Source organism: Physella acuta, unplaced genomic scaffold (assembly GCF_028476545.2).
Source record: "Physella acuta isolate Inbredline_101_S28 unplaced genomic scaffold, ASM2847654v3 ptg001245l, whole genome shotgun sequence".
Lineage (NCBI taxonomy): Eukaryota > Metazoa > Mollusca > Gastropoda > Physidae > Physella > Physella acuta.
The window spans coordinates 127,766-141,549 of NW_026732761.1; the positions used below are offsets into that span (position 1 = coordinate 127,766).

At 36.9% G+C, this 13,784-nt stretch overlaps 1 protein-coding gene across 4 annotated transcripts in view; it reads left to right on the forward strand.

Moving 5' to 3' along the window:
* LOC131957454 (dnaJ homolog subfamily C member 13) overlaps nt 1-13,784 on the forward strand; it is a 128,725-nt gene that overhangs the window by 14,154 nt on the left and 100,787 nt on the right. For 3 of the 4 annotated variants that reach the window (XM_059322277.1, XM_059322279.1, XM_059322280.1), the window contains exons 11-19: nt 27-95; nt 2,461-2,543; nt 3,700-3,872; nt 5,694-5,793; nt 7,529-7,636; nt 9,961-10,116; nt 10,589-10,645; nt 10,753-10,874; nt 11,931-12,006. In XM_059322277.1, coding sequence (XP_059178260.1) covers nt 27-95; nt 2,461-2,543; nt 3,700-3,872; nt 5,694-5,793; nt 7,529-7,636; nt 9,961-10,116; nt 10,589-10,645; nt 10,753-10,874; nt 11,931-12,006 — 944 coding nt within the window. The remainder of the gene's footprint in view (nt 1-26; nt 96-2,460; nt 2,544-3,699; nt 3,873-5,693; nt 5,794-7,528; nt 7,637-9,960; nt 10,117-10,588; nt 10,646-10,752; nt 10,875-11,930; nt 12,007-13,784) is intronic. The other variant, XM_059322278.1, reaches the window with a different exon arrangement.

Here is a 13,784-nt window from a genome sequence, read left to right on the forward strand (position 1 = left end):
ACATCCACTCTGGTTTTTCTTTGAAGGGCCTTTCACAGTGCCAGTAGATGAAGAGGTAGAAGCCACCCATCTCAAGTCCTTGCAATCACTTCCAGGTAGGTCTTGGTGCATTCAGGTTTGTGTTGGTGCATTCAGGTTTGTGTTGGTGCATTCAGGTTTGTGTTGGTGCATTCAGGTAGGTGTTGGTGCATTCAGGTTTGTGTTGGTGCATTCAGGTTTGTGTTGGTGCATTCAGGTTTGTGTTGGTGCATTCAGGTTTGTGTTGGTGCATTCAGGTTTGTGTTGGTGCATTCAGGTTTGTGTTGGTGCATTCAGGTTTGTGCTGGTGCATTCAGGTTTGTGTTGGTGCATTCAGGTAGGTGTTGGTGCATTCAGGTTTGTGTTGGTGCATTCAGGTTTGTGTTGGTGCATTCAGGTTTGTGTTGGTGCATTCAGGTTTGTGTTGGTGCATTCAGGTTTGTGTTGGTGCATTCAGGTTTGTGTTGGTGCATTCAGGTTTGTGTTGGTGCATTCAGGTTTGTGTTGGTGCATTCAGGTTTGTGTTGGTGCATTGAACCATTAAATCAATTCTCATTCAACCATAACTGCTAAGTATATTGAGAAGGATGTTTTGGGATGGTAACTGTTTAAGAAGCCTTTTCTCCATAGCCTTAATGACTGGGGCGACTAGTTGACTAGAGCAAATGCTATATTGTTTTTCTACATGCATCACTAGGATACTATGAACTTGATTAATTATTTAGAGGTGTGTAGTTTTCATTATGGTTAGTTCAGTAGCTTGTAATTGTATATTCTCTATGATATAATTGTCCTTAACCCTTTGAGCCCGCCAGGCCGGTAAACCGGCTTCAACATTAGGCATATATGTCCGAAAAGCCGGTTTACCGGCCCGATGATCTAGCATCATATTCCTAGCGGCCGGTATACCGTGTAATTAAGTATAATTAGCGGGAGACTGACTAAAACGGCGCATATGTCTTTTGAGTGCGGGATTATGATTCTAAAAATTGATTTTTAGGAAAATTGAAAATGAAAGTGTTTACATTTTGTAGCAATGTCGCCGAAACGAAAAGCTGAGCTACAGCCGTCGACTTCATCACATCAAGTTGGTGCAAAAGATGAAGCAAAAGACCGAAATATCAATAAATGAAGTAGAATGACTGCATCTCAGGCAATACAACTACTTATTGATTCTGATGAAGAAGAAAATATTCCTGGTCTATAGTGTGTTGATAGTGACGTTGAATTTGAGACTGAACACAGTGACATTGAAATTGACAGTGACAATGAAACTGTTCAAGTACGTTCTGATGCACGAGGTGCTAAGGACAAAGACTTGCCGAAACGAAAAAAAACTGTTTTCTGGTGCAAAACATGAGAAGTTTTTCTTTGCGTCGGCTCCAGCAGTGATAACTGTTTTGAAAGTTATCACACAAAAGTGGACTTCTGGCGATGAACTAGTATGGCCAGGTATCAATATTAAAAAAACAATTACTAAATTGGTTTTTTCTATGTTCTATCAAAACAATAATTATGTGTTCGTTTTATATACATTGTTCTGTTCAAACGTTGAAAAAAAAAGAATTTCAGAATCTTGCTGCATTGTTGTTTGATCCTGAGTCTGGATACCAAATTTGGCTTGATTGTCTCAAACGGTTCAAAAGTTATAGGCAAAATAAGAAGCAGATTAGTAAAAATTGGTTTGGCCCTGAGAGCTCAGGAAATGGGAGAAAGTAGGTCAGGGAGGCCAGGGCTCAAAGGGTTAATTTATTCTCTTCAGGAACCAAACGTATGTATAATATAGGATATTTTATAACTGGAAAATTGAAAGTAATGCCATTTAAAAGTAGAGTTAGGGTAGAGTGTTTGGTAGCTAAATTTGTCTTCCTGCCAAAAATAGAATGAAGCGGAAATAGTTTTGTTATAAGTTGTAATGCTGTCTCCTTACATAATGAAATGGAAATAGTTTTGTTATTAGATGTAATGCTGTCTCCTTACATAATGAAATGGAAATAGTTTTGTTATTAGATGTAATGCTGTCTCCTTACATAATAAAATGGAAATAGTTTTGTTATTAGATGTAATGCTGTCTCCTTACATAATGTAATGGAAATAGTTTTGTTATTAGATGTAATGCTGTCTCCTTACATAATGAAATGGAAATAGTTTTGTTATTAGATGTAATGCTGTCTCCTTACATAATGTAATGGAAATAGTTTTGTTATTAGATGTAATGCTGTCTCATTACATAATGAAATGGAAATAGTTTTGTTATTAGATGTAATGCTGTCTCCTTACATAATGAAATGGAAATAGTTTTGTTATTAGATGTAATGCTGTCTCCTTACATAATGAAATGGAAATAGTTTTGTTATTAGATGTAATGCTGTCTCCTTACATAATGAAATGGAAATAGTTTTGTTATTAGATGTAATGCTGTCTCCTTACCTACTGTTTCAGGTGGCATAAGCTTCAATGAAGCCGTGTTCCGATTTAATGCTAATATTTCCTACAGTGGCTTGTTGCATGCAGTAACAGCTGAGGTATGTTCAACATTTCTTACTTCAAACTTTCTATACACCATTTCTTACACCCATTCTTACATCTATTTCTTACACCAATTCTCACATCCATTTATTTCTTACACCAATTCTTACATCTATTTATTTCTTACACCAATTCTTACATTTATTTATTTCTTACACCAATTCTTACATCTATTTATTTCTTACACCAATTCTTACATCTATTTATTTCTTACACCAATTCTTACATCTATTTATTTCTTACACCAATTCTTACATCTATTTATTTCTTACACCAGTTCTTACATATATTTATTTCTTACACCAATTCTTACATCTATTTATTTCTTACACCAATTCTTACATCTATTTATTTCTTAACCAGTTCTTACATTTATTTCTTACACCAATTCTTACATTTATTTATTTCTTACACCAATTCTTACATCTATTTATTTCTTACACTAGTTCTTACATCTATTTATTTCTTACAACTGTTCTTACATCTATTTATTTCTTACACCAATTCTTACATCTATTTATTTCTTACACTAGTTCTTACATCTATTTATTTCTTACACCAATTCTTACACTTATTTATTTTTTACAACAATTCTCACATCTATTTATTTCTTACACCAATTCTTACATTTATTTATTTGTTACAACAATTCTTACATCTATTTATTTCTTACACCAATTCTTTTATCTATTTATTTCTTACACCAGTTATTACATCTATTTATTTCTTACACCAATTCTTACATTTATTTATTTCTTACAACAATTCTCACATCTATTTATTTCTTACACCAATTCTTACATCTATTTCCTTCTTTGACCTATTGTTAAATTATTTAATATCTTTGAACAACGGTTACATCTGTTTACTATTTTCACCAATCTTTTTACTTTTTGGATAAATTCTTATGTGTTTACTTCTTTTGACCATTCGTTTGACTATTTTGTACAACTATTTACTTTTTTCATCATGATATTTATGGCTAGGTGTCATGTGCAGTTAGATAAAATGTACAATTATGTAGTATGATGTTTTAAATAAAACTTTACTTTAGGTAATATGTATGATTAGGTGAAATCTGTAGACAAGTTGAAAGTATTTAGGTGGGAAGAAAGTTGTGTGTAAACTGAAGATTTCTTGGTGAATGTCCAGGGTCTGTTTGCCCAAAACAAAGAGAAGCTGATAAACCTTGCGCTACAAGCATTGATTGAGAGAGAAGGTGATCAAGAGAAAGTCAGCAATGAATGTCTAGAGGCCCAGTTCCATGCCTTAAGGAGACTTGTGGCCTCTAAAGCAGGCTACCAGGGTTTTACAGAGATTCCAAAGTAAGATTTTTGTACTTAAGCAGTTCATACTTTTGATAATTTAAAAAAAAAATATTTCTGGGTTATATTAACTAATCATGTAGTTATTACTAAACATTACTAAATAAATAGATTTGGGATCAAAAGTTTCTAACGGTTATAAAATGTTATGAGAAACAAGTTTGTTTTTCTTTAAAATGGAAGTAGGAAGAAAGCTGAAAATACTAAGATAAAGGTAGAACATTTTTTACTAGTTTAGTAAAAAACTATCTGTAAAAGACCATGACTTGTGTTTTTAGTAAGCAGCGTATACCCAGCATAGATGTTTGGCAAAATAACACATAACACTAAGTTGAACTTTAAACTTAACTCTAACCACAACCAACCAAAACACAAACTAAAAAAAAAGCGCAAACAAAAACACAAACGAAAACATAAACACAAATACAAGTAGAAAAACAAATGCAAACCTATACACAAGCAATAACTCAGAAAATAATGCAAAATCAAACGCAAAAAAAAAGCAAAAATTTAAACACAAACATAAATGCATAGTGCTCACAGTATAGATCGGGGCCCCAAATCTACCGGGGCTGATTCAACTTAGTAAATGACTATAATACCCCATCTTATCCATAGTATATTGCACTCATAATACCCCATCTTATCCATAGTATATTGCACTCATAATACCCCATCTTATCCATAGTATATTGCACTCACTTAAACAAAAATAGGCGCAATAGCGCTCAATGGAAGGCCCAAATAGAGGCCCATGGGAGGAGGCCTTGTTTTTGATTTAGTGAAGGACCAAAGTAACCCTTCTTATCCATAGTCTGGATTTGATTTAGTGAAGGACCATAGTAACCCTTCTTATCCATATAAGTCTATCGTATTGTTTAAAATGAACGTAGGTACCATAGCGCTCACAGGAAGGCCCGGGGCTCCAAATAGCAACCTATCAGGGCGGCTGAGGATGCCGTAGTTTCAATTTAGTGAAGGAATATAGTAACTCTTTTTACCCACAGCTTATCACATTCTTTTAAACAAAAGCATGCATCATAGGGCTCACAGAATAGCCCACGGCGCCAAATGATTTAGTGAAGGACCATAGTAACCCTTCTTATCCTCCCCCCCTCCCTGCTTGTCAGCAAACGGAAATATAGAAGTAAACATAGAGGACATTTAGGAGTGGCTTCTAAAATGGTAAAATGTTATTGGTTAAAAATAATAATTAGTAAATAGTAAGTTCATGGTATTAAATAAATAAAAGGCAGTATTTTAAATAACTGTATTTTACTTACCACATTGCACTTTATCAATCCATGCTAATTATATAATTTTTTTTCCAACGCCAATGCATACTAATAAAAGGTATTTTTTTCCCTGATTAAAATTTTTTTTAAAGGGAAGTAAATTTTTTTTTGGTGTGATCTATCAATGTAGTAATTGGTCCTAAAGGAACAAAGAGAAGTAATTTGTACACTTTTACAATTTTTGTGAAGGGTGATACATTTTCTTCAATTTTGTTCATTCCATATGATGTTAATTAAAATGATAAGTTTGGAACATGAATCTTGTTTTGCAAAATCATCCATATTAATTTTTTTAATCATTAATTTAGATAATAAATACTTTAATAATATTACACAATGGCTATCAAGTAGAGTTTTTTTACTTATACATGTTTAACAAAACCTTCAATATTAATTAGGCATATGCTTTAGGTATATATTTGTTTGTATCACAAGTCAGTCCACCCGCCACATACAGAATTGAGCTTAATATATTAGATAAAAATAATAGAGAAAGTTAAAGACATTTTAAAACATTTTTATTTAGAATGAGAGAGAAGGTTGGATTAAAGGTGATCAAGGCTTTGAAGAGAAAAGATGATGCAATCACACATGCAGCCATTGACATGCTCTGTGCTCTAATGCAGGTATGTACTCACTTTGTGCACAAAATACCTCATCATATGTATACATTCAACACTTTGTTGTGTGCACAAAATACCTCATCATATGTATACATTCAACACTTTGTTGTGTGCACAAAATACCTCATCATATGTATACATTCAACACTTTGTTGTGTGCACAAAATACCTCATCATATGTATACATTCAACACTTTGTTGTGTGCACAAAATACCTCATCATATGTATACATTCAACACTTTGTTGTATGCACAAAATACCTCATCATATGTAAATACATTCAACACTTTGTTGTATGCACAAAATACCTCATCAGATGTATACATTCAACACTTTGTTGTGTGCACAAAATACCTCATCATGTGTATACATTCAACACTTTGTTGTATGGACAAAATACCTCATCATATGTAAATACATTCAACACTTTGTTGTGTGCACAAAATACCTCATCATATGTATACATTCAACACTTTGTTGTATGAACAAAATACCTCATCATATGTATACATTCAACACTTTGTTGTATGCACAAAATACCTCATCAGATGTATACATTCAACACTTTGTTGTATGCACAAAATACCTCATCATATGTAAATACATTCAACACTTTGTTGTATGCACAAAATACCTCATCAGATGTATACATTCAACACTTTGTTGTATACACAAAATACCTCATCATATGTAAATACATTCAACACTTTGTTGTATGCACAAAATACCTCATCATATGTAAATACATTCAACACTTTGTTGTATGCACAAAATACCTCATCAGATGTATACATTCAACACTTTGTTGTATACACATACACCATTTGTACTTTGTTGTATGTAAACTATTTCTGCCTTGTATTATCCTAGTTTTATCAACATCACCTTTATCCTTGTTTTATCCTCACATCAATACCATCTTGTCTAACTAGTTTTATCCCCACATCAATACCATCTTGTCTAACTAGTTTTATCCTCACATCAATACTATCTTGTCTAACTAGTTTTATCCTCACATCAATAGCATCTTGTCTAACTAGTTTTATCCTCACATCAATACCATCTTGTCTAACTAGTTTTATCCTCACATCAATACCATCTTGTCTAACTAGTTTTATCCTCACATCAATACCATCTTGTCTAACTAGTTTTATCCCCACATCAATACCATCTTGTCTAACTAGTTTTATCCTCACATCAATACCATCTTGTCTAACTAGTTTTATCCTCACATCAATACCATCTTGTCTAACTAGTTTTATCCCCACATCAATACTATCTTGTCTAACTAGTTTTATCCCCACATCTATACCATCTTGTCTAACTAGTTTTATCCCCACATCTATACCATCTTGTCTAACTAGTTTTATCCTCACATCAATACCATCTTGTCTAACTAGTTTTATCCCCACATCAATACTATCTTGTCTAACTAGTTTTATCCTCACATCAATACCATCTTGTCTAACTAGTTTTATCCTCACATCAATACCATCTTGTCTAACTAGTTTTATCCTCACATCAATACCATCTTGTCTAACTAGTTTTATCCTCACATCAATAGCATCTTGTCTAACTAGTTTTATCCTCACATCAATAGCATCTTGTCTAACTAGTTTTATCCCCACATCAATACCATCTTGTCTAACTAGTTTTATCCCCACATCTATACCATCTTGTCTAACTAGTTTTATCCTCACATCAATAGCAGCTAGTTTTACCCATCAAATGTTTCAGCCCATGCATGACAACTATGACCTAAGGCAGGAACAGCTCAATAAAACATCACTCATGTCTTCTAGGAAGTTTCTGGAAAGTTTGTTAGAAATGTTTAATGACCATGTGGTAAGTGCAGGATATGGTTTACTTGTGGTCCAACAGATTTCATGTGGTTTACTTGTGGTCCAACAGATTTGATGTGGTTTACTTGTGGCCCAACAGATTTGATGTGGTTTACCTGTGGTCCAACAGATTTGATGTGGTTTACTTGTGGTCCAACAGATTTGATGTGGTTTACTTGTGGCCCAACAGATTTGATGTGGTTTACCTGTGGTCCAACAGATTTGATGTGGTTTACCTGTGGCCCAACAGATTTGATGTGGTTTACCTGTGGTCCAACAGATTTGATGTGGTTTACCTGTGGCCCAACAGATTTGATGTGGTTTACCTGTGGCCCAACAGATTTGATGTGGTTTACCTGTGGCCCAACAGATTTGATGTGGTTTACCTGTGGCCCAACAGATTTGATGTGGTTTACTTGTGGCCCAACAGATTTGATGTGGTTTACCTGTGGCCCAACAGATTTGATGTGGTTTACTTGTGGCCCAACAGATTTGATGTGGTTTACCTGTGGTCCAACAGATTTGATGTGGTTTACTTGTGGCCCAACAGATTTGATGTGGTTTACCTGTAGTCCAACGGATTTGATGTTGTTTTAGTCCCAAACTTTACTGACAGAAAAGTTTTGTCAAGACTTGGAGCTAGCCTTAGTCCCAACCTTTACTGACAGAAAGTTTTGTCAAGACTTGGAGCTAGCCTTAGTCCCAACCTTTACTGACAGAAAAGTTTTGTCAAGACTTGGAGCTAGCCTTAGTCCCAACCTTTACTGACAGAAAGTTTTGTCAAGACTTGGAGCTAGCCTTAGTCCCAACCTTTACTGACAGAAAAGTTTTGTCAAGACTTGGAGCTAGCCTTAGTCCCAAACTTTACTGACAGAAAAGTTTTGTCAAGACTTGGAGCTAGCCTTAGTCCCAAACTTTACTGACAGAAAAGTTTTGTCAAGACTTGGAGCTAGCCTTAGTCCCAAACTTTACTGACAGAAAAGTTTTGTCAAGACTTGGAGCTAGCCTTAGTCCCAACCTTTACTGACAGAAGTTTTGTCAAGACTTGGAGCTAGCCTTAGTCCCAACCTTTACTGAAAGAAAAGTTTTGTCAAGACTTGGAGCTAGCCTTAGTCCCAACCTTCACTGACAGAAAAGTTTTGTCAAGACTTGGAGCTAGCCTTAGTCCCAACCTTTACTGACAGAAAAGTTATGTCAAGACTTGGAGCTAGCCTTAGTCCCAACCTTTACTGACAGAAAAGTTTTGTCAAGACTTGGAGCTAGCCTTAGTCCCAACCTTTACTGACAGAAAAGTTTTGTCAAGACTTGGAGCTAGCCTTAGTCCCAACCTTTACTGACAGAAAAGTTTTGTCAAGACTTGGAGCTAGCCTTAGTCCCAACCTTTACTGACAGAAAAGTTTTGTCAAGACTTGGAGCTAGCCTTAGTCCCAACCTTTACTGACAGAAAAGTTTTGTCAAGACTTGGAGCTAGCCTTAGTCCCAACCTTTACTGACAGAAAAGTTTTGTCAAGACTTGGAGCTAGCCTTAGTCCCAACCTTTACTGACAGAAAAGTTTTGTCAAGACTTGGAGCTAGCCTTAGTCCCAACCTTTACTGACAGAAAAGTTTTGTCAAGACTTGGAGCTAGCCTTAGTCCCAACCTTTACTGACAGAAAAGTTTTGTCAAGACCTCGAGCTAGCCTTAGTCCCAACCTTTACTGACAGAAAAGTTTTGTCAAGACTTGGAGCTAGCCTTAGTCCCAACCTTTACTGACAGAAAAGTTTTGTCAAGACTTGGAGCTAGCCTTAGTCCCAACCTTTACTGACAGAAAAGTTTTGTCAAGACTTGGAGCTAGCCTTAGTCCCAACCTTTACTGACAGAAAAGTTTTGTCAAGACTTGGAGCTAGCCTTAGTCCCAACCTTTACTGACAGAAAAGTTTTGTCAAGACTTGGAGCTAGCCTTAGTCCCAACCTTTACTGACAGAAAAGTTTTGTCAAGACTTGGAGCTAGCCTTAGTCCCAACCTTTACTGACAGAAAAGTTTTGTCAAGACTTGGAGCTAGCCTTAGTCCTAACCTTTACTGACAGAAAAGTTTTGTCAAGACTTGGAGCTAGCCTTAGTCCCAACCTTTACTGACAGAAAAGTTTTGTCAAGACTTGGAGCTAGCCTTAGTCCCAACCTTTACTGACAGAAAAGTTTTGTCAAGACTTGGAGCTAGCCTTAGTCCCAAACTTTACTGACAGAAAAGTTTTGTCAAGACTTGGAGCTAGCCTTAGTCCCAACCTTTACTGACAAAAAAGTTTTGTCAAGACTTGGAGCTAGCCTTAGTCCCAACCTTTACTGACAGGTCCACAACACTGGAGCTCTAGTCATTGCAGCCATGTTGGACTTTTTGACCTTTGCCCTGTGTGCACCTTACAGTGAGACAACAGATGGCAGCCAATTTGATTCTTTGTTAGAAATGGTTGCAGCCAATGGCAGAGTTGTTTTCAAATTGTTTCAGGTAGGTCACTGCTAATCCCTCTTTTTCCATGTTTGTTACTTGCTAAACTTTGTATAGAGCGTTAGCTATCTCTATCCAATCTACTACTGTGACAAGTACCTATAGGACAGCTCTCTATGTGACGTCATTAGCTAAACCTGTGTGCCTTTTGTCTCATTAGATAAGTATTTGACACACTCCTGTGTTGAAATGACTTTAAAAATTTCTTGACTGAAAGACTCCTGTGTTGAAATGACTTTAAAAATTTCTTGACTGAAAGACTGCTGTGTTGAAATGACTTTAAAAATTTCTTGACTGAAAGACTGCTGTGTTGAAATGACTTTAAAAATTTCTTGACTGAAAGACTGCTGTGTTGAAATGACTTTAAAAATTTCTTGACTGAAAGACTGCTGTGTTGAAATGACTTTAAAAATTTCTTGACTGAAAGACTGCTGTGTTGAAATGTTTATTTTGATGTTTATCTTTCCTCCAGCACCCATCAATGGCTATTGTAAAAGGTGCAGGCTTAGTTATGAAAGCCATTATTGAGGTGAGTTGCGTTGTTTAAACATTGAAGGCTGTTCACAGCTACTGTTTTAACAAAGCCATCATTTGGTTTAGCAATGAGTGTTTTAAGAAAGCCATTTGATCATACAGGAAGGAGATGCTGAGATTGCAGCTAAAATGCAAGACCTGGCTTTATCAGAAGGCGCTTTGCCAAAACATTTGCACACTGCCATGTTCACACAGAGCACAGACAGTAGGATGCTTACCAATAGGTCAGTTCACATGACTGACCAACTGGTTAGACAAGCTAGCACATGACTGACCAACTGGTTAGACAAGCTAGCACATGACTGACCAACTGGTTAGACAAGCTAGCACATGACTGACCAACTGGTTAGACAAGCTAGCACATGACTGACCAACTGGTTAGACAAGCTAGCACATGACTGACCAACTGGTTAGACAAGCTAGCACATGACTGACCAACTGGTTAGACAAGCTAGCACATGACTGACCAACTGGTTAGACAAGCTAGCACATGACTGACCAACTGGTTAGACAAGCTAGCACATGACTGACCAACTGGTTAGACAAGCTAGCACATGACTGACCAACTGGTTAGACAAGCTAGCACATGACTGACCAACTGGTTAGACAAGCTAGCACATGACTGACCAACTGGTTAGACAAGCTAGCACATGACTGACCAACTGGTTAGACAAGCTAGCACATGACTGACCAACTGGTTAGACAAGCTAGCACATGACTGACCAACTGGTTAGACAAGCTAGCACATGACTGACCAACTGGTTAGACAAGCTAGCACATGACTGACCAACTGGTTAGACAAGCTAGCACATGACTGACCAACTGGTTAGACAAGCTAGCACATGACTGACCAACTGGTTAGACAAGCTAGCACATGACTGACCAACTGGTTAGACAAGCTAGCACATGACTGACCAACTGGTTAGACAAGCTAGCACATGACTGACCAACTGGTTAGACAAGCTAGCACATGACTGACCAACTAGTTAGACAAGCTAGCACATGACTGACCAACTGGTTAGACAAGCTAGCACATGACTGACCAACTGGTTAGACAAGCTAGCACATGACTGACCAACTGGTTAGACAAGCTAGCACATGACTGACCAACTGGTTAGACAAGCTAGCACATGACTGACCAACTGGTTAGACAAGCTAGCACATGACTGACCAACTGGTTAGACAAGCTAGCACATGACTGACCAACTGGTTAGACTATCTCTAGCAAATGACAAACCAATTTGAGGTCATTTCTTTCTCAATTTATTTCCTATACTTAGGCAGCTGAGTCGTCATTTAGTTGGGTTATGGGTCACTGGTCATCCAACAGCCATGGGACTTTTAAAACGAATTTTGGTAAGTGTTAACACACAAAAAGGTGCTCTAAGTTATCATATTTTGGTAATTGTTAGCACAGAGTGTTCTAAGTTAGATTATCATATTTTCTTCTATATTTATTCTATGGCTTGTAAATGTCAGTCTATGGCTTATGTGTGTCATTCTATGGTTTGTAAATGTCAGACTTTCTCACTTCAAATTTGAAATCTCGTTGGCCAGGGAGTAGAATAAATTTTCCAACTACATTAACTGTTTTGAACATGACTCCCATAGATGACAAAAAAACATGGCGGCTATTTGTTTTTAGGCCTTGCTTCAAGATTTTAAATACCAAGAGTACCCAAAATGCAACAGTTATAAAAAATACTAATAATAGAATTAAAATAAGTACTGGTAGGCCTAGGCTTTTAATATTGTAACTATGTTTGGGACAACTTTTTACGGATTTGAAAAATAATAACAAACTGCAGGTTACTTTTATAAAATTAAAAGAAATCACAATTTGACTTAGGCTAGCCTACATCTTGTAATCTAGCATTATCATTGTTAACAATAATGGAAGTAACTTTTCTATTTTTATTTTTTTACCAATTTAACAAAAGTATTCATATTTGGTTTGAAAAAAAAAACTAGCCGGCAAGTATGACAACATGAAGGTGGTGATCTACTTAAAAACCATATTCTATACAACCAGCATAAAAAGTTTTCAATCAGTTCTAATTTACTCTAGTCTAGGCCTGAATAATGATACAGGGCGTCACAGTCTAGGCCTATATGTTGATAAATAGCATCACAGTCTAGGCCTATATGTTGATACATGGCCTATATGTTTATACATGGTGTCACAGTCTAGGCCTATATGTTGATACATGGCCTATATGTTTATACATGATGTCACAGTCTAGGCCTATATGTTGATACATGGCCTATATGTTTATACATGGTGTCACAGTATAGGATTATATGTTGATACATGGCCTATATGTTTATACATGGTGTCACAGTCTAGGGAAGCCAATAGGGATGTCTTGGGAGATGTCAAAATTAATAGCCGAGGATAGGAAGAAATGGAAGGAAATGGTGGAGGCCCTATGCTCCATAAGGAGCAAAGAGGACTAAGTGAAGTGTGAAGTGAAGTGTCACAGTCTAGGCCTATATGTTGATACATGGCCTATATGTTTATACATGGTGTCACAGTCACCACCCTTGATTCTGTCCACTTCCACGTCACCACCCTTGATTCTGTCCACTTCCACGTCACCACCCTTGATTCTGTCCACTTCCAAAACCCAAGTCACCACCCTTGATTCTGTCCACTTCCATGTCACCACCCTTGATTCTGTCCACTTCCAAAACCCACGTCACCACCCTTGATTCTGTCCACTTCCAAAACCCAAGTCACCACCCTTGATTCTGTCCACTTCCACGTCACCACCCTTGATTCTGTCCACTTCCAAAACCCAAGTCACCACCCTTGATTCTGTCCACTTCCAAAACCCAAGTCACCACCCTTGATTCTGTCCACTTCCACGTCACCACCCTTGATTCTGTCCACTTCCATGTCACCACCCTTGATTCTGTCCACTTCCACGTCACCACCCTTGATTCTGTCCACTTCCAAAACCCAAGTCACCACCCTTGATTCTGTCCACTTCCAAAACCCAAGTCACCACCCTTGATTCTGTCCACTTCCACGTCACCACCCTTGATTCTGTCCACTTCCATGTCACCACCCTTGATTCTGTCCACTTCCACGTCACCACCCTTGATTCTGTCCACTTCCACGTCACCACCCT